Source organism: Balaenoptera ricei, chromosome 17, assembly GCF_028023285.1.
Source record: "Balaenoptera ricei isolate mBalRic1 chromosome 17, mBalRic1.hap2, whole genome shotgun sequence".
Taxonomy (NCBI): domain Eukaryota; kingdom Metazoa; phylum Chordata; class Mammalia; order Artiodactyla; family Balaenopteridae; genus Balaenoptera; species Balaenoptera ricei.
In genome coordinates this window covers 33,150,372-33,172,984 of record NC_082655.1, presented here as the reverse complement: position 1 = coordinate 33,172,984, position 22,613 = coordinate 33,150,372, and the positions used below count along the sequence as shown (strand labels likewise).

At 33.5% G+C, this 22,613-nt stretch overlaps 1 protein-coding gene across 37 annotated transcripts in view; it reads left to right on the top strand.

The window, feature by feature from the left end:
* RIMS2 (regulating synaptic membrane exocytosis 2) overlaps positions 1 to 22,613 on the top strand; it is a 597,264-nt gene that overhangs the window by 444,155 nt on the left and 130,496 nt on the right. For 16 of the 37 annotated variants that reach the window (XM_059902158.1, XM_059902157.1, XM_059902162.1 and 13 more), the window contains one exon: positions 17,246 to 17,418. The exons of 20 other annotated variants lie outside the window; for them this stretch is intronic. In XM_059902158.1, the coding sequence (XP_059758141.1) occupies positions 17,246 to 17,418 (173 nt within the window). Of the gene's footprint in view, positions 1 to 17,245; positions 17,419 to 18,526; positions 18,559 to 22,613 lie in introns of those variants that run through there. One more of the 37 variants, XM_059902192.1, reaches the window with a different exon arrangement.

The window sequence follows — 22,613 nt, the reverse complement described above, 5'->3', positions numbered from 1 at the left end:
ATCATAGAAAGTATTATTTGTAGCTAATCTGGTTTTCAATTTTGAGATAACTGAGATTAAATCCAAAGCCTATGGAGCATATGCTATGCTTATGAGCTATATTCCTGAAATTCTAGTGAAGCTATTAAGAAGCTTTCATGGAATATAATTGTTAACGAAGTTTTTTTTAAAACTACACATTCCCCATTTTAAATGGCATTGCTTCCCTGAATTTTTCAAGCATTCTGCACTGACAGTTGTAAACAATTCTTACTAATTTATAAAATATCTCCTTAGTAATTCACTTTGAAAGTACCTGCAGAGCAATGCCTATTAAGTTACTGTCTTTCTAAACATATTTTAAGTATATGAGGAAATTTGTAAGCAGACAGCCTATATTTAAAAAAGCATCAAAACCACATGCAGACATGATTCCTGTTTAATCAGTGGATGATTTCTCAGGGCTTTTCCCCTCAAAACAGAATTTAACTATGTAGCCAATGCACACTTTCATGCCTATTGCATTGTCTTTATCCCAGTTTACATGTGATTCATCTGTTCTACTCTCAGCATAATTTAAGGATCAACTTAAAACCAATGTTCTCTACTCTTCATTGGTTCAGAAAAACATGATTTGTTTATTACATTTAACAATGTGAATTATAATTCAGCATAGACCAGCTACCCTTCCATGAGTTACGTAATTACAACAATTAGCAATAATTGATAAACAATGTAGGTATATCTGAAAATTAATATGGAGAAATTGATAATATTTATATAAGTATATGATGTTTGCTTTTTAAATTAGCCATATTTAATGTTTTTAAGTGAACTTGGAGGATATTTTTTAAAAGGGTAGTCCATCAGATTTCAACAGAGAAGCTACACAGTTTATTGATACCGTGTTTATTTGGAACTCAAAGCTTATTTCCCTGTAGAAAAACATGTTCCTTTTTGGTGGTAATGTTCCCACAAAATTATCACAAAAATATTTTACCCCTATTGTAGCACTTATAATCTTCTGTTTTCTTATTTATCACTCTAGAATTAAGTAAGGTAGCCCATAAATTTCACAGAACTTTTCAAATGTGGACCAGAAGTTCATATTAATCCATTTAACCTGCAATCTAATAGACTGAGTCAGTGTTCTGGGAGTGGAGCACAGCACAGCAAAAGAAAGGAAAAAAAAAGAGTTTTTCTCCATTCTTTGTACATACCTGATCCTGGGCACTTGTCACCTTTTCTTCCAGGCTTCTTGTCTTGTGAGGATCCATTCACTGATTTCAAAGAGACATGTTAGGAAGAAAGCAATCCCACTAAAGTAACTTACATTATAATATGAACTACACAACACAGAGATAGTTTAAAGAAAAAGGTCTGTAAATACAAATAAACCTCACACGATGGAGCTGTAGGCAGTATCAATATAAAAAAAATTCAGACTGTTAAAGGCAAAGTATTTTGGGCAAGTAGATCACCATTGTTAACTAAGCTGTTCCCTTAAGTAGAGCTTACTCTCTTCTCAACACTGAGAATACATATTTAAGGCTAGCCTTAAGTGTTTTAAATTGACTTTCAAAACACAAGCAGTAGGGACCAGAAGAGGGGAGACAGGTTGGGGCTGGTGAGGAGTGGCATCTATGGGCTGCTTATAAGTTTGGTGTTTGTGAGTCAGGAGTACTTTAAGGCTCTACTATCACCAAAATATGGCAGCAGTACTTGAGTACAGTGTAGGAGATGAGAACACAGCCTGAACAGAATACTATAGTATTCAAAGTATTTGAATACTGAATACTATCTACTTTGTCAATTTTCTCTATTGTTGTGTTCATTTCTGTATAACCCTGCAATAAGATAGCTTCACGTTCTTTAGCAAAGTTAGCACAGTGTGCTAGTAATAGTACCTACCTCATAGGATTGTTTTCAAGATTAAGTCTATTTATATGTTATGTATAACTCAAACAGAGTTTGGAATATAATAAGGAATAAGTAAATGTGAGCTGTTGTATGATGATGGTGGGATGGTGATGGTGACGGTGATGATGATGATGATGATGGGGAAGAAAGAGAAAAAGAGAAATCATTTTCAACAGATACCCTGCTCTTACCAGGTCTATTTCTGTTGCCAGCAACAATCTACTAGATACAGATTAGTATATCTTTAAGGTAATCCTAAAAAATATGTGGGTGGAAAGGGAGGAAAAGTGTAAAAACTAATGATAAACTAAAAAGTTAAAGAGTGATTTGGGTTGTCTCATTTTTATCAGGTTAGTCAAATTTTTATCTACCACAAATTATCATTCTTGCCATTTCTACTCTTTAGCCAGCTGGAATGTACTTCAAATTTAACTTAAACATAGAGAGAGATAAAATTAAATTTACACATAATTTATCTAAATCTATGATATGCACACACACATATCCTGAAGCTCTGAGCCAAAGGAGAATTCCTCTCCTCCATATTTTAGCTGATGGAAGCAACAACTATTTATTTCTTCCTTGTTTCACATGTACAAACATACCTCACTTTATGTAACAGACCCACAGTTACAAACTTAATAGTAGATAATTTTAATGGAATTTTAGAAATTTTATAGTTTTATCTGTGACTGATCTTTGAATATAAAAGTTTCTAACTTTAGGTTTCTTTTTTTCTTAACATTTGCTAAGGCTGTCATAACAAAATGCCACAGATTAGGTTGCTTAAACAACAGAAATTAATTTTCTCACAGTCTGGAGGCTAGAATTCCAAGATCAAATGTTGGCGGGTTTGGTTTCTTCTGAGACCTCTCTCCTTGGCTTGGAGTTGGCCACCCTCTTGCTATGTCCTCACAGGGTCATCCATCTGTGTGTGTCTATGTTCCAATTTCCTCTTCTTGTAAGGACACCAGTCATATTAGATTAAGGCCCACCAGTGTGACCTCATTTTACCTTAATTACTTCTTTAAAGGCCTTATCTCCAAAACAGTCACATTCTGAGATAATAGAAGTTAGCACTACAACATATGAATTTGGGGGATATACAGTTGAGCTATAACATATCTATACAAAGTAGTTAATGGTCTTTTAGTTTATCACCTTAATGCATTATGAAAGCGTATTTGATTATAATGTAAATATGTATTTTTAGGCAACTAACTATAGCTATTTTGTTTCAAACTTTTTGATTTTTTAAAATTGTGTTTACTTTCTCTATTTCTCCAACTACCTTCTCACATCCTAGGCGATGAAATATTTTTGTGTTTGCAAGTTCATTTTAAAAATTATTTTTCATAGTTATAAAACCACATTTAAATTTAAATATGTTTTTCTTAGCCAGACATTCAAGCACGTATCTTCTTTCTTTACATTATATTTGTGAATTGCTACTTCATACTATATAATCACATATCAGGCCAGGAAAACCACATGTCAGGTCAGGAAATATAAAAAAGATATTTTTTAATTATGAAGAAGTCATTTGAGATGACTAGGACAGCAACTTACATGTTGTAGAACACTATAAAATTACAGAAGAAATTGTAATTTCTCTCTTTTTAGTAAATATAATGTTGCTAAAAACTAACAAAAGAAAGATTTTTAAATAAATTGCATCTAGGTACTCTCTGGTAAAAGGGTCAGTCTATGGACAATAGCTGCTATTGCCAAGAGCATAATTTCTTCCTATATATTTCCTAAGAACACACAAGGGAAACATTTTTCTTTTACCTCCAGCAAAAATAGAAATTTATGCATTCACCTTTGCTTTCATCAAGCCTCCAGGGTTGCTGGTTTGCTAACAACTAGAGCACCCTTTGGGGGATACAAGGAATGAATGATATGGGTCACCGAAGGGTGAGAGATCTTGCTTTATAGAATCAAGGAGGATAAGAGGAATAAGGAAGGAAGAAAATGTGATAAATAATGCAGAAACATTCTTTCCAACTCAAATTTCATATAATTTAAAAGGATTAAGTATAGCCGTATAAAAAATTACAAATATAAGAATATTCAAGACAACAGAGATATGAAAACATATAAACCCTCTGAACCAACCATGACATTTATGACTTCCTAAAATACATATATTCTGTCTTATGTGGTGCTTATTTGCTTATTTCTTACCTTTTTATTAAACTACACACTTCTTGAGAATGGGGATATAGTTTATTCATCTCTGTAGTCTCTCCAGGGGCAAGTAAGGACAAGATATGAACTTCTGGAGAGGGTATGGGTAGGTTATTACCCAAGAGTCTAAAACAAATTTTCTGATGGACATATGATTATTGGTTTCTGTCTAGAGTTAATCATAATAGAAAGAATACTCAGAAAGAATTGGAAGACATAGGTTCTAATTTTGATTCTGCCACTTATGTGATAAGACTTTGGATACATTGCCCAATAGTTCTTCACAACCCAACTTTTTTCTGTGTACAAATTCTGTGTTATCTATCAAGTGCTACACAAATATATGGTAGTTTGGAGGCCACATTGAAAAACATCATTATGTATTAACACTTGGGTTTTAGGCAGCCTCATCATTAATTAAGCAAATCATTTAATCTTGTAGCTTAATCTTTAAAATTAAGTTTGAACTAGATCTTCTGTATTTCATTTCCTTTATCTAGTGTTGTCTCATTATTGATTCAGTAATCTCTGATCAGTGTCAGGCTCTCTACTCAATGTATTCTCACAAATGATTGAATCTACAGATTTTATAATTAACTTATGGCATAATAATTATGATTTATAGAATAAATGTGTGTGTATAATGTTTTTGCTTCATACTTCACATGAAATAATTGATAACTAAGTTTGAATTGAGACTTAAGTCAAAACCTTTAGTCAATTAAGGCAATCAGTCAACTAGGAGGGCAGCATGGAGTCTTCCACACCTATAATTTCAATTTAATTTGGCTAATTATAATTTGAACATATCTACAATTTTATTATGTAATAGCTTTGCTCATGAGCACAAAAATTAGTTGTAATTTTCTTCAGTTGGAAGGATTACAGATATTATTTATTAGCAAAATTAATTTACTAATATCTTCCTAAACATGGAATTTTGATTATTTCTACATCATCAATTTTGAAAATTGTAAAATAGGGCTTCCCTGGTGGCGCAGTGGTTGAGAATCTGCCTGCTAATGCAGGGGACACGGGTTCGAGCCCTGGTCTGGGAAGATCCCACATGCCACGGAGCAGCTGGGCCCGTGAGCCACAACTACTGAGCCTGCGCGTCTGGAGCCTGTGCCCCGCGACGGGAGGGGCCGCGATAGTGAAAGGCCCGCGCACCGCGATGAAGAGCGGTCCCTGCACCGCGATGAAGAGTGGCCCCCACTTGCCTCAACTAGAGAAAGCCCTCGCATGAACCGAAGACCCAACACAGCCAAAAATAAAATAAAATAAATAAATAAAGTAGCTATAAAAAAAAAAAAAAAAAGAAAAGTGCTGAAAATTGTAAAATAATACTCCAGACTGGAAATAATATAGCTAACCTTGGAATATATCTCTTATGAGAGAAGGAACTTTTGGCTGGTGATAATTTCAGGAGGTAGAAATATTGTATGTAAAAGAGTACAGAACTCAGCTTGGCACATGGGAAAGCCCAGTAATGGTAGCTGTTTTTATTATTTATTATAAGAAGTGAGGTAGGAGTAATAACAAAAACTTTACAGTTGAACTCGATTCTGATAGATGAACCAAAACCCACCATTCAATGTAACTTTCTGACTAACAAAGAAAATGGCTATGATTTTATGATTGACCCTTGTTAGGTCATTTTCATGACTAGGAATACTCACTTCAAGGCTAACAGTCTTCAGGGTCAGTCATGTAAGAACATGTTACTTCTCAAGCCCATTTTCACTTTCTGCCAAAAAGAAAAACCATCGGAATTTTAGATGGAATATGAAGGTGTCATTTCAAAATGACATAAAATGTCTTTTTATTCAGGTTAGTTTGTATTTTTTTTATTATTTAAATATCTTACTTGTTTAAAATTTATCCACATATAGTTATAAGTAGTATAGTAGTGTTATTTCCATGCTGGTTTTGTATTCGGATTATACATGTCATTTTATATAGTTTTCAAATTTCAGAAAAGGAAGAAAATCTTTATTTTAAAGAAGAAAACTATATGTGAATATTTTAAAAAGAAATGGCTTGGGTTCTAAATATGCTGCCTAGTATCCCATTAAACATGAATTTATGGTTCACAATTTATTTTGATGAAAAGAAATAGAATGACTTTAATATTAACGAGTTAGTTGTATAAGCTTAGTTAATTCATTTAACTTATTTCTCTCAATTTTCTCATCCATAAAATGAGGAAGGTAGATTACATCCTCTCTGAAGTCACTTTCAGCTTTAAAATACTGTGATTTTTTTGAATGACTCAGTGACGAGTGAATAACTAAAAGTATGTTTCAGTGCCAAATAATTTTCCTGGGCTTTTTTTCTTAAAGGATGGTTATATGAGTCCTCTTTTTTTAGTATCTGAACATATTTTGTTATCTCAGGGAACATTTAGTAATGTTCTCTTTCCTGCTACTCAGAACTGCATACCGCAGGTATCTCTGAAGCTAATCAGCTTTAAGTCAGGATTCTGGTTCTGCAGCATTAAAAGAAGAAAAATTACCAGAAAAACAATCAAATAAATAATAATAAAATGGAGGACTAAGTGAATGAGGAAGGAATAAAGGAAGAAAGGGATAAAGGCCGGAAGAAATGGAAAAAAGAAAGAGGAGGGAGGGAGGAAAGGAGGAAGCAGGCAGGCATAATCCTTCCAGTCTAAGAGTTCATAATTGAATTAGGGAAACACATGCACAAAAAGTAGTGCTCGTACAAAGTAGGCCGTGTTAAGTAGTACAATACAAGTAAATCACACAAAGGAAAAATAAAAAGAGAAATATTCATTTGGCTTGAAGAAATCTGGGAATACATTGTAGAATAACACATGACGTGAAGGACATATCAGGCAGAGGGAGAGCTTAAGCAGAGTTATAAAAGCATATGAGCACAAGCTATGTTTTAAGGAACAGTTCTTTAGAATAGAAGAAACATTTAACAAATTGGGATACATATTAAGAGGTAAGAATGGAAAAGTTGTCTGGGACCAGTTTGTGGAGGGCTTTAAATCACTCAGTTAAAAATCCAGAATGTTCTTCTTTAAAATCATAAGCTTTGAAGGTTTTTTAAGTCACCAGTATCTACAAATCTGTGCTTTTAGAAGATACTCTAATGGTATACTTCAGATGAATTTGAAAAGGATGTTAAAGGCCTCTAATGGTATACTTCAGATGAATTTGAAAAGGATGTTAAAGGCAAGGAGTCCTATTCAGATGCTACTGCTAGAGTTTGAGCAAGACATAATTGTCATTCCTTGCCATGTTGATTGTTGACTCCACCCCAAATGGTCTTCATTCAAATCCAACCGATCCTACCCTACCTATTCACACAAGGAGTAAGGGTAGTGGGCCTTTTCCAGATTTTCAACAGAATGTAATTATATCTGCCCTGTGCTTGAATTTGATCCATCAGGGCAATTCTCAGGCCCTTTTAGTTTCTTCAATAATATGTTGTTTTTCAGGCTATTATTTAGCTCTGATTCTCTTAGATGCAAGTACCTTGAGTTACTTTATTACTTTCTAAGGTACTAATATTTGAAAGAGAACACCACTTCATATCCTCAATCCATTAATTTTTCTTGTATTTTTGCCTGTTATAGATTCCCAGGACCATGATCCTATTGCTATGTTCTCATGTCTTATTTCCGTTACAACTTTTGGGATGCTAGCCTGCTACTTAATATCTATAATATCACCACCCTATGTCCTAATAAAAGATATAAATATTCTCTAAAAAATTACTTAATAAGCCACATAATAGTTAAAGATATTTACAAAGAACTAAATGTCAGGAATTTTATGACTAAGGAGAGTTTATTTATGATATTTCCTAATTCTAGCTGGATCTTACAAGCTTATAATCCGGGGCTTGGAGAAGCATTTAATCATAATAATGGTATAATTGCTTTAATAGTAACTCCTTTTGTGGAAGAATAATGGACTCATTGGTTTTTGCACTAGTAGCAGGCATTCTGTTCTATTCTCTGTGAGCTTGGATGTAAATGAAATGTTACATATATCAGAATGAGATATTGTTATTAATACATTTAAGGGTCTAGGAAGAACAGACTTCTTGATTGAGGCAGAAATTTCAGATGACATTTGTTTGAGATATTACTGAAAAATAAATGGCATAAAAATAAATCTAAGACTCAGTAAGGCTGTGGAAAAAGAAAACAATTATTTACCATATGTGGCTACATCTAAAATAATAAATGGCTAAGTATTAATACATATTATCTGTAAATTTAAAAAGTAATATCTGTCTTAGATGTTGGGGAAAAGAAAATAATATATAAAAGATTTGAAAGTTGTTTGTAAACCATTAAAATTATTCACATTTTAGTAATTATTAGTGTTAGGGTCATGGATTGTTATGTTCTTTGGTTTAACTTTCCTTGACGCCAAGTATAAGCATAATTATAAAAACCAACCCAGGTTAACTGTTTCAAGAATGAAAAAACATGAATTTCCAAGTCAGGTTTAATGTTATCCTACCCTAAGTAAATAAGCCAATCTGGTGTCAAAGGACAATGCCTTATTTTTTTAATGAGATATGGAATAGGGACTTATAAAGTTTTCATAGCTATTTTCAAGTTTTTTCAATTCAAGATAAAATGTTTGCGATCATAGCCAAATGATGATGAAAAGTGATTATCACAATCTAGAGCTTCTGGAGTTTCATCATGGAAACTTCTTATTACATATAATAAAAACTTACAGTTACATTCCTAATTATTATCATGATGAATACTTATTATGTGTCAGCACCTGTGATCTTATTCAAAGCTCACATCAGGCTCACAGAAGTTAAGAGATTTTCCCAGAATCACATAGCTACCAGTAAGTGGGAGAGCAGTTACACATTCATATCTTCTAACTCTATACCCTGCGGTCATTATGCTATACTGGCTCTTATCATTAAAGTTAGATGACTACATTATGGTTAAAGAGTGTACCTTTTTACCATGAGGTCAGAACAGGCACAGAACAGGATGAGTGATATACCATTTGGATTAGCATTCAGACGTTCATAACAAATAAACAGACAAAGTCATCTGAGTACATAAGGATTTTTTTTTTCTATAAACAAGAAATTCAAGCAGCAATTCAGGGCTGGTACTACTGTTTCAAAAGCCAAGCTCTCTGTTCTTAGAACTTCTTTCTGCTCCCTGTTCTTACAGTAAGGCATTCATCCCCATTGTCACAAAATGACTACTAATGTAGGCTCATATGTAAACTCCAATCAGAAAGAAAAGCCAAGAGGGAAAGGCAAAGACCATAACAGCTAAGCCAGCCCACTGTAATCAGAAAAGTAATAGTTCTCTCCAAACTGTGTCCCCTAAATTCCTGCTTATACCTCAGAGGCAAGACTCAAGTGAAAGGATCACCCTAGCTACAAGGGATCCTAAAAAATGAAGTTCTTTTCCTTTTTTGGTGTTGCTGTTAGACCACCAAAATAAATGTGATTCTTTTAGTAAAGAACAAAGGGGAAGAAAGAATATTGGTAGGCATTCAACAGCAAATGAGACAAATAAGTAGGTATAACAGACTCTAACTATGAATATGAAAGACCAAGGACCCATTCATAAGTCCCAAGTAGCTTATTATCAAGATATTTGTTTGCATAAAATGAGTGATACTTCTTAACTGATCAGAATGGAGAATATTGGAGAGAGAGAAGTCAAAGATAACTCACAAGTTTTCTAGGTTTTAGTTGGTTATTAAGCCTATTAAATAATGGAGGGAATATAAGAGATACAAGAACAGCTGGCTTGGAGTGAAAGAGAATAAATTTGATTTTGGCCACATTGAAATCAACGTACCTACAAAACAACATATGGGAGATGTCCTGTTAGATGTCCTGGAAATACAGGTCTGAAGCTTGGGAGAGAAGTGAGGGGGAAAGATAAGGATTTTTTAGTCATTACATGGGTAGATAATGAATTAGGTCATTCTGTCGGAATACGTACAGTGAAAAGAAAAGAAGGCTGAAGATTGAAATTTGGGGAGAATATAATTTAAAATCAGGTTAGAGAAAGTGATGCCAGCAAAGGAGATTAAGAATAAACAGAGACCTTCCCTGGTGGCACAGTGGTTAAGAATCCGCCTGCCAATGCAGGGGACACGGGTTCGAGCCCTGGCCTGGGAAGATCCCACATGCCACGGAGCAACTAAGCCCGTGCGCCACAGCTACTGAGGCTGCGCTCTAGAGCCCACGAGCCACAACTACTGAGCCTGCGTGCCACAACTACTGAAACCCACGCGCCTAGAGCCCATGCTCCGCAATAAGAGAAGCCACCGCGATGAGAAGCCCGAGCACTGCAACAAAGAGTAGCCCCCGCTCACCGCAACTGGAGAAAGCCCGCACGCAGCAACAAAGACCCAATGCAGCCAAAAATAAATAAATTAAATAAATAAAATTTAAAAAAAGAATAAATAGTTAAAGAGATAGGGGAGAAATCATGAGTGACATTATCTGAGAAGCCATTATGAAAAAGTTTCAGGAAAAGAGAGGACTTCAACAATATTAGATGTAATAGCAAAATCAAGAAAGAAGACACTACTGGCTGATAAATTAGGACATTTTTGGTATTTGTTTTTTGAGCACAGTTCTAGTAAATGATAGATTAGAATGGGGGAAGAGTTAAGGATCCTGAGAAGGAAAATAGTAAATGCATTTGTTAAACGCAAAAGCACAAGCTCTGCAACTACCTGAGATTTCTAAACCTGGGATTTCATCGCAGAACTGGCCTTTCCATCTCTGAAAATTGTGAGGAATCAATGGAAGTAAATAAAGGATGAGGTTCCTTGAACAGCTAATTACTAAGAGACACAGAGTTCCCACAGAGCCAAGCCTTTGAGAAAGTCATCATTGACTACTAGCATTAATTCCTCCTCTACAAATTCTCCAGGAAACTTACAAATTTCCTTCAGACCAAGAGACAGTGGCTCTTTAGTATGTCTTTGCCTCCAAGCTAATGGCTACTCTGTCTGCAATTGTGTTTCTTTATTTTAAGCTGTTATTGTTCCATCTTTCACAAGATGATTAATTTGCAGATATGATATCTTGTTGTCACGTACATCCTTTCTCCTAACAAGTCTTTGTGAGTCCTACAAATAATGCATTTATTTCTAAGCCCCCTCCCCTGGTGGTATGCACCAACTCTGCATTCAGTGACCATTTGGTAACTTGAAATCAGCCACAATGGGAGTATTTAGCCTTCAGAAATGAGCCAACTCTGTAAATCAGAACTTTTTCCTTTTGGATAGCTGGTTGTTAAATACGTATAAGCACACCACTTCCTATCTATACCCATCACAGAGAATGAAAGGATTAAGTGACTCAACTCGATTCAGCTATCATTACAGTAGTTTATACTCTGATTTGGTACTTCATACTGGAGATAATACCTCAGTATATAGCCCAGATAAAACAACCATTCCACTCATTTCTATTCATTAAACATTCATTGAGTTTCTAGTCAGGCACTACTGATCTAGATAATGGGAATACTAAAATAAATATGACAGTAATTATCCTCAAGGAATTTATAATCTAGCAGGATAGATAGATGGTAGATAAATAGATGATAAATAGATAGATAGATGATAGATGTTAGATAAGAGAGAGACAGAGACTGAGAAAGAGAGACATGATAAAAGTATAAGAAAGGCATAAATAAAGTAGTTTAGGAATACTCAAGGCAGTGATTAATTCTCTTTGAGGGAATTAAAGAGTTTTCTAGCTGGGATTTCATTTGCAGGCTACTGTTTACAAAACGAAATCTTAAATTAACCCTCAGTTTTCTGTGGCCTTTCCTCACTGTCTTCTCCTTCCAAAGTAGAGAACTTACCACAAAATACCTTCTTTAGGAGTCCTATCTAAAGAAAATTATCTATTGACAAGCAGATTTTTACACAGTGCAGCATTCAAATCAGACAATGATAAGAACTTTGGCTAGGACAGAGAAAAAAATCATCTGGAAATAGCTCCTCAAAAAGCGAGTACCTACAGTTGTGTTACTAACAAAACACAACTTCTACTCTCTTTGAATTATTATATGGAATAAAAATAAGTTGATGAAAATGAGAGCATCTTCTTGCTCTTATGATTGTTTCATTTACCACAGTGCCAGGACTCGCTCTGCTCTGTTCTTTTCTCGTCTAGACCTGCCAGACTGATATCAAGAGCCGTGCCCAGAAATTCAGCCTCTCTCTTATCTTCCAAAGATTATGTTTGCCCCAATTTTTTCCTACTTTTCAATCCACTCATGTTTTCTCTCTGAATATGATGTAAATATTCCTCCAAGTACTTCTTGATGGCCTAAAATTTTTTTCTTCAAACGTGGGCTTTCTTGCTTCCCAGTATTTTGCCATAACCAATTCTTGGACTAGAGTTTTAGACAATAAATCGCAGTTTTATGGTGAGATTCAATAAATTGAAGACAAGCAATACTTAAGGACGTCTCATAGAAGTTCATGTACAAAGCTCAAATGACCTGAGTTGCTGAGATGCTGTAGAGAACTCAAACTAGGAAATTACTTAATCTAAGAACTTGAAATGAGTATATAGGAGAAAATGAAAATTTTATTTTAGAAATCTGAGTTTACTTTTTTCTCAGGAATATTATTATAAAATTTTGATAATAACTTTCCTTGCAATAGAGCTCTGCTGATGTACTGTTACTTTCCACTAATGTTAGATAAATAGGGAGAACATTAACTTTTCCAGGCCACTTAAGAACTCTAGAGTCTGGAACATCCCGGAGAATAATAATTTCCCGTAAATTTTTCTGCTTCATGATCTGCTTAATAGTAATGTACAAAACATCAAAATGTTGTCGGGGAAAAGCTCCCTCACTGTCGTCCAAGACTTTAATGATCTCCAGTCAGCACAGTTTTCAGCTGAGATCCTGTGATCCTATGCAGTAAACCTTCTTTTTTTGTTTCATTAAAGATAATGATGAGCACATCATCCATTGTTCATGTCAGCTGGAAACTAATAGATGCTAATTGTTTAAAACATTTATTGTATAGTGCCAACACAATACCAACCATTTCCTAAATAAATGAACTTATTCACATTCATAACTCATTACCTTGGTATAATAATAATATAGCTGCTTCTGTCTCACTGTTAAATTATATAACTTTTGTTTTTCATACTTTAGGAAAAGCAAAAAGAATGAACCATTTTAAAAGTAAACTCCCGTAGTAGGTCATTTATTAATTTGATTTGGGTTTTTTTGTGAATTATATACTTGAAGATGCTATAATCTAAATGTATCCAAAATATGTTCCTCTGAAGTTTTACTTTTAAAACATTTTCCCACTATTTCTCATTTTCCAAATTTCTCATTCTGTTAATCATGTGTCTATTTTTAATGGAAGCCTGAGCTATATCCCGAAGGTAAACATGTTAGAAATAGACAGAAAAATGCATTTGGTACAAGCCTTAGGTAGACAACAAAATCATCATCAAACTAGAGCTTTTAGCTAATTCGTAGTTTTTCTTTATTTAAACTATTCCGTTCAGTGTCTTTTTATTTATGACCCGCTGCTTTCGGTGCTGGAAATGAGCAGCTGCTATGCACTAAGCACATGATTGGGTATTTTGAATATATTATTTCTCTTACTCCTCACAAGAATCCTTAAAATGAAATTTATCCTTATCTTACTGGTACAAAAGCCAAACCTCCGAGTTTAAATTAAATTAAATCTTTGACTCTTAGGTGCTAGGAGACTTACAAAGATAAGGAAGATATTGTTCTGGCTTTTTGGAGCTTTTATTCTAATAGAAGGTTTGAAAACTACCAATAAATATGAATACACTCACACACACACACACAGACACACACACACACACACCTATAACAAGAGGTAGCATGTGATGAATTATATAAAGGCTTAAAACTATAGTATGTGGAATCTTATCTTTCCTTAAATTTTGCATATCCAAAATTTTAGCTCAGCAAACTAGATTATGTGAGAGGTCTTAGCCAAAGATATGTGCAATGTATATATACCATGTGTGTTTAAAAAAAAAAATTCTTAAGCCTTAGGCTAGCCTGTATGTACCTATGAATCATAGCAACAGAATCAAAAGTCATGATGACCTGAAAAGACAAAGGCTAGAATATGCAAAGTCAGAATCCTAACTACTGAAATACAAAAGTCAAAAAGCAGTTAGGATTCAGAAATGAAGGCAAAGAAAATCAGAAAAGAACCAATCAGGAAGACATGGGATACACAGGTACCAGGTGGCTTTGGATATTAGGATAAAGTACCAGAAGCAAATATTAAAAATGAGGCATCTTCTATGTCATCCAAGAAGTGTCACATATTTCCTGCTGAGATAAAGCTATTCCTTATCCTGCAGCTGAGAATCAGTAGTTCCCTATGAGACGATGGGATATGAATGAACCTGTCCAAATGGGAAGGTGAGGCCTGAGAACATATTAGGGGGAAAGTTTGATTTAATATTTTATTTTGCTTTATAAATATATTTTCTGAAATGTATCTCTTAGATATATATAGAAATAATTACATTTTTATTATAGCTTAGAGCAGTCTTAAAATAATATATTTACTCTTGGGTATTTTACCTAATATTTCTTTTGGTAAATATATTCCTGGAATTGATACTAAGCCAGTATTCAGCTTCTATCTAATCATCATGATCATCATTGTCATCATTTGTCATTTATTAAACACTTCTTACGTGTCCAATACTGTGCTAAGTGCTTTATGTACATTATTTTATTTAATCCTTGCAGCAAACCTAGGAGATGGGTATGATTGCTGTCCACATTTTAACAGATAAAAAACTGGAACTCAGGATCACAAACCTAATAATTTATGTAGCCAAGATTCATACCAATGATTCAGTCTCACTCCAGAGCATGTGCTTTTCATGATTACATTTACCCTTAGTACTTCCTGAAGATAAAAGTTGTGGCTTTTCATTTGCATTTAGATGATATAATAATCCCATGAGCAAAAGCAAAGAAAAAAATATAATACCAAAACTGCTTTTCTATTCAATGATAAATTATTTTTAAAGACATAAATAGCAATATGCTTCTTTTTATTATAAATTCTAAGAATGAGTAAGATAAAGTTCTCTCAATACAGTGTAGTATTGGGAACAATTTAATAATTTTGAGAAATTTCTTGAAACATCCATTTTTCATATATATATGAAATGTCCAAAAATGGAAATTACTTCCATTTGTGTCTCAACTTGAGATCAAATTTACTTTTAATAAATATCGTGGAAAAACATACATATATACATATATCCAACATTATCTATGCTAGCCAGTATATACTGGCTATATATATGTATATATATTATATATATATATTTTAAATATAATGGTTAACATAGATAATGTTGGATCCATCCACTGAAATGCTGTTCTAGGCAATGGCTGAAGACATTGTAAAGACATTGTAAAGTAAATTGTTTTTGATATTTTAAAATGACTTTAGTTTGAAAAAAAATACCATGGACTAAATGTTCTCCAAATAAATCCACTGTAAATAAATAGTCTTCCTTTTAAAATCAAACATAACAGTTCTATTTACATAGATATTTCCTGGAAAAAAAGGCAATAACTTTTTGAAGAATTTAACTGTATTTTTTTTTGATAATTGAGAATTCCAACAAAGTCGAAAGTTAGAGTGGATTAAGAAAGGCCATATCTCACCTAATATAAATATATATTTCTAGATTAAGGATTTGATTATTAAAATTTTGTGTAGCCTTCAAAATAATTCTTATATTTTACATTTAAAGAAAATGATCAGTTATTAACTCAAAAATATACAACAAGATACTGGGAGATCCTGGGGGGAAAAAAAACCCAGCTCATTTGAATCTGATCTAATGTTTACGCTACACCCTACTGCCATTCAACTTGTCTTACCAAAATGTTTATATCTAGCTAATATTTTCAGTGAATTGTTGTTCATACGGAACTATTTATTAGGGTAATGATTATTCAAGTCACAGTAAATGGTTTACATAAGATAATCATCTTTCTAATGCTTTATGGAATTTGCCAGTATCTATGATTTAAAAGATCTCCATTGTGAAATTGACCAAGTAAGGATTTTTCACCATTATGTTTAAGAGCATATTAACAAAAAAAAATCTGTTAGCAGATAGTCTCTTAACCTAGTAATAGCCATCAGGTAGTAATCATACAGTAATAATATTGGCTGCATTATTTTATATTATACCAGATACCACACATGTATTATTTCTAATTTTCAAAACAGCCCTGCAAGGAAGATATTATTTTCCCTATTATTTTATAAACAGTGTTTTAAAGGTGAAATAATTTGCTCAAGTTTACCCAGCTAGTAAGTTTTCCTTACTCCACATTTTTCAGACTTCAAAACCTATTCTTTTTTACATTCCACATGTCATTAACATAAAGCATTTATGAAGGTTTTCAATTTATCAGAATATTTGAACACCCAGAACACCCTGCACCCTGGCTGTGCCAGATGACCATCTGATTATTTCAGTTCCAGGAAGTTTGAACTATTGTAAATAATAACGATTTTTTCTAGTACTTCTAGGATTCATCAAGATTCCAGCAACCATTCAGAAATTAAACTTTCTCTTTTCTCTTGGCTTTTCTTTAAAAAGTTAGTGTTTTAATAATTAGATTTTATATTATCTCTAGGTTTTCAGTGAAGCATAATGGATTAAAGAGAAAATTGATGCTACTAAAATTGGTTTTTATAAGTTACAATGGCAACTTCATCATACTTTTTTTTTCAAATTTTATTCAGAAATAAAAAAAATTTTTCTTCCTAATATTAAGCCAAATGTTTATTTCCCAGATTTTACCTAAATGTTCTTCCCTGAGGCCATTCCTGTTGTGAAACTGTTTTAATGGTCTTCATTGGGGTGTGGTAAAAATTCTCTAATTGTCATTGCTGAAAACAAGGGTTTCATATAAACTGAATTTTTCTTTTAGGATAATTGCCATTCACTTTCATTTTATATGCAACTGAGTGTGGTTTTGCAGTATCCTCTGTGGACAATTAAAGTGCTGAAATAAGAGAAGCGAATAATTGCTTTGTGTGGTAATACTGACGACTTCTGCGTATTTGTCAATCTGTGTTAACAGTATCGATCAGGATGGGATCCTCATAGAGGGGCAGATAATATTTCCACTAAATCTTCGGACAGTGATGTAAGTGATATATCAGCGGTTTCAAGGACTAGTAGTGCTTCTCGTTTCAGCAGCACAAGCTACATGTCTGTCCAATCAGAACGGCCAAGAGGAAATAAGAAAATCAGGTGAGTAAGGGGACTTTAAGCAGGAAATTCCTCTAAATATATTTTAGAAGGTCTTTATTTTTCTTTGGATAAATGTAAAATCTTTTACTTCTAAAAGGTTAATATATATCATTAAGACAATAAGAACTTCTGTACAGATTACTTTTAATTATATTTTGGTCTCCATTTCAAACTTCTTGCACAGAAGAGTTTTACAGAACTTATAACTATTTTCTTACTAGATTATTTGAAATAATAGCATTAGCTATTTTTTCATGTTTGTTATTTAAAAAGTAATTCTGTTATTATATCTTTACCGAAATTAAAGTGATGGTTAAGTGAAGACCTGAATTTTTTAATATTCTAAGGAATATGAAAAATCATATTTTAGAGGGGATTTTTCCTAGCTGAATACATTTTAGTAATTCAGAAAACACGAGAACATTACTTTTTCAGTAACATGTTCTCCCATCCTCTTGAAAATTTTTATAAATGCATGGAAAAAGTTCTCAGTTTCTCAAGAAAATTTATAAATGTAATGTATGTTTGTTAGTATAATTTTCATTTATCACCCAACCTATAGACGTTATGGTCACCTGAGCTAAATTAGTCTTTTTTTACTCCTATTGGATCAAAAAAAACAATAATGGAGAGACCACAACTTTTTTCCATGCAATTTTGTAACAGGAAAATATGACTTAAAAACAGTTATGATTTAAGTGTTGCTTACACAGTGCTTCTCTGGTGTACACTGGAGAAAAAGTTTTCAGTGCTTAAAAGATGTCATTTTTATTTATGTCTTTGTAGTTATCATTACTTTTCTATGTAATTTTGTATGCATTTTTTCTTGACTTTTTCTTTCTTTTTTGTGTTTATTTGCATGCCTTCAATTTATGTTGCTTTCAAAAGGCCAAAGGGAATAGAAGAGGGAGGGAAAGAAGGGGATAAGCATGAAGAGATAGTTCATGAGGAGGAAGAGGTAAAGGAAGAAAGAATTAATGAGAATGAGAAAGGGAAAGAGATTACAAAAACATGTAATAAGGAGAAAAACAGAGAATCAGGAGACGAGGAAAAAACACAAGATATACCTGAACAAGGGAAAGAAAAAGAACAGTGGAATAAAGAGGATTTGCAAAAGCAATTCTCGCAAGATGATGGCAGGTAAAATTTGCTCATTTTCGTAGACATTTCCCATTAGTAATGTCCTTTCTCCTACTCTTAAAAACTATTTTGCCATTTACATTTGGTTTATTTTCTTGTGTTTTATCTATTTAGCTTCTAATGCAACTAATTAATGTTAGCAGATTATTACCTAACAGATTGATTTATTAAACAGTCTTTAATTTGTATACCATAGCTCTGAGAGTCTGATTTAATTGGGTTTTCAAGTTCTTTTTGACTAGGTGGATCAAAGGTAAATCTCCCTTTAGTTTTTTTAGCATGAATTACTGTATATCTTCCTCATTTGTAGAGTCAAACCTTTAAAATGAGGTTCTGAAGGGGCTGAAAAAATGTAGCCTGCACTATAAGAAATACTATATACTAGAACTTTTAAAATGAATGGCAAAATAGGTAGCAAAAAGTAAGCTTTATTCTGTCTCTGAATAAAGAAAAAAGCAAGTCCCTTGCCTCATCATAGTTATCTGGTGGTGTCTAGTGCAGTTCCGATTCCTGAGGAAGATTGTGGAGTAGGAACAGTGCTCTTTGATACTCTGAGAAGATAGAGGCCTTGGGGCTTATTAGAAGGCAGACATGTTGGCTTAGCCCCCTCTAGAAATTCATTCAGCTGGAGAAACTGCCAGAGAAGGAGCTTTGAACAGGGGAAAAAGGGAAGAAACATAATCAGCAAGGCATAACAACAACTATGTTTTCATTTTCATAACACAATGCACTAAGTAAGTATGAAGCCATCTTTACAGTGCTGTACTGAAAGTCACGTTGGCACAAGTCCACAGTGGACTCCATCCTTCTGCCTGAGGAGATGAGATCTGTCTAGTTACACTTCTCTGAGACTGAGAATTGCAAATCATGTGCATTTTGGAGGAATTTGGTTTCCTAGTAATCCGTCCAGACCTTGATTTTGTGCTAGTATGCACTTGGCATAATACTCACCCCGACTGTAAGCCAAATTTTGCTTTATTGTATCTAAATCCAATCTCAGTTTGTGCTTTACTCAGAGTTAATGAGAAAGATAATTGGAATAAATGTTTACCCCCTGGGTATACAATTCAGTGGTCTAATTCTATGACACTTCACTTTCTGTCACAGATTGGTATATTTAACTATATCTGTGATCTATGAAGGTTTCTATGTAACAGACACAAAGCCTAAAAGTAAATCTTAAATTAGGCATATTTTGTAATTCAAGTCTAAACTAGTAATTTCAAGTCTATCTTTGTTGTTTATCTAACTTTTGATAATTACATTACCTTATTAATGAAGACCATTTTTCTGGTTTGTTTGGCATAGGGTCATTTCATCATTAATTCACAGAGAAAAGCTTTCCAAGATTTCCTTGGAAAGAGACAGAGTTTCCTTTCTTCCAAAAGCAGAGCAAAATGTGAGCCTCTAATGTGTTTTCCATTCTATAAACTGTGTAAAGGAGAACACATGAGCCCCTTGGTGTCTGCCTGGAGCCAAAAGCCTATGTTAGCATATCTGGCTTTGTGGGGAAAAGTTTGAAGAAGATTATAACCTTGAGTTCTCAATTTTTTAATATTACTTTCTTCACCATTTTCTTCTTGAAAAGACCACATTATTTTACACAGGAAAGGGAAAGATGGTATATTCCTAGCAATGAGTCATCAAGGCATTGTACTCTGCTTAAGTAACTATATAATACTTTCGCAACTGTAAACTTTAGGGGGCCAGGCTGATGTCTCTAGGGAACATATACTCCATACGAAGGCAAAAAGTGTCAACTGCAATTATTTGTGAGAAAATGCTGGTGTTGCTAATTAATTATTGCAGCATAGGATCTTGAATTTGCTTTCATTTCTCAGAATAAAATGAACAGTCTTTATTCCAAGAGAAGCTATGTCTGAGTACTGCCAGTAACATTTTGTTTTGGTAGTTGATGAACAGAATCATAGATTGTTTAAATGCCAAAAACAACTTATGTGCTTATACAACATTATTGGAAATAGTCTTATTCTATAATGCATCATTGACATTTACTTGTAATCCAACTTTTGTAAAGGAAAAATTTTTTTCTGACTTCAGGGTTTAAGTATCTATAGCAATGCTGGTATACTTAAAATTAACACAGTGACTACAATGAACCAAATCCATTTTAGTTGCTATTTTCATTACAGTAATTGTATCTCATTGTGTGATACAGAATTATGTTGTTTGTGTTATAGTAAGTCTATTAAAGTAAGTCTTCTGAATGTACTAGTGGGAAATGAATAGCAAAAAGTAAATTCAAAAAAAGGTCCATTAAATATTTGAATATGATATTTTTTCAAAGTTGATTAATAAATAATACATTCACATTTAGCTATTTATATTTCCACACATGCATATTAGCCTGGTTAAATGCCCCCCATCATTAATGATTATTTGGTAATCATTTCTTGAAAATCCAAAATTATATTTACCATTTAAAATATTTTTCTCATTCTGTGTACGTAGGTATGCTTTAAATTTTATATCTATCTACATTTGCTGATTACATACCATATATATGTAGTAGGCTGGCCCAGAAAAAAAGTGTTCAGATGTAAGGAGAAATCATTCGTTCAACCAATATTTATTTAGAAAATTTCTCAGGCAATATATACTATGAACTGGGGGATAGAGGTGAAATTAAGCATTTCTAAACTTCTAAGCCTGAGGGTGAAGCAGTTTCTTAGACTTGTGTGGATAGATGTTTAAGGATAGCTCCATATCCAGAAAATTTCATCAAGGAACGTAAACTAATTCACAAGGATATTTGATGAAAGAATTTGGCACAAAAGTGGAGATCTTAAGTAAATCTGCAGTGGAAGATAGAAAAACAAATATTGAACAGTATAGTATTGTTAAAACCAACAACATTTGGTAGCTTTGTGATCAAATTACTCATCCATTCCCCCAGGTTCTGTTCTGGGCATATAAGACAAAAGAAAAAATAATTCAAGAAACTCGTTATCTATAAATTTTCATAGATAACCAAATAAGATATACCGAGCCTCAACAGATTGCCTGCTTCTCAGATCCTCTCATATTTTTGTATTACCCAGCTTTCCTTTTTTTTTTTTTTTTTTTTTTTTTAAATTATTTATTTATTTATTTATGGCTGTGTTGGGTCTTCGTTTCTGTGCGAGGGCTTTCTCCAGTTGCGGAGACCGGGTGCCACTCTTCATCGCGGTGCGCGGGCCTCTCACCACCGCGGCCTCTCTTGTTACGGAGCACAGGCTCCGGACGCGCAGGCTCAGTAATTGTGGCTTGCGGGCCTAGTTGCTCCGCGGCATGTGGGATCTTCCCAGACCAGGGCTCGAACCCGTGTCCCCCGCATTGGCGGGCAGATTTTCAACCACTGTGCCACCAGGGAAGCCCCAGCTTTCCTTTTAATAGAAATGTTATAGTTTATAATGAATGCACTGCCTAAAAACTTTATGGCTTCATTATTGTAAAACAGATTCAAGATCTACGGTAAGAGTGAAATATTCACACAAAGATTTGCATTAATGAAGACTACACAGAAAACCTTTTGTGGATTTGTGTGGATCTGATATTTAGCAAATTTTTGTGCTTTACATTCTTACAGAAGAGTCAATTTAAAAATGATTATTTGTAAGACCAAAATATAAATTAAAAGTTTCAAAAATCAAAAAAAAAATTTTAGTTCTCAGGCATGTCTATAAACGGTATGGAATTATGTTTTCTCTTTTTAAAGAAAACGTTCTTGAGATAGGAAAATTTTTTAAAGGAAAATGGTGGCATCAGTTCAAATATTCATGAATAGCTGTTTTTAAGACTTAAGCCATCTAAATTATCTAGCAAAAAGTTCTTATAGTCTTTAAAAGGGCAAGCAGAATAATTGTTAATGAAATATTTATTACTGCTAACTTACAGATCAGAGTTACAGATAAGAGTTGAAATGTGATAATACATTTTCCTGACTATGTAATATAACGACGTGTACCGCATATTTACTCCTATGTTATAGACCTCCTCTGTTTTATGATTGTGCATAAAAAGGGGACTTTTTAAAAAAACACCTAATATCACTC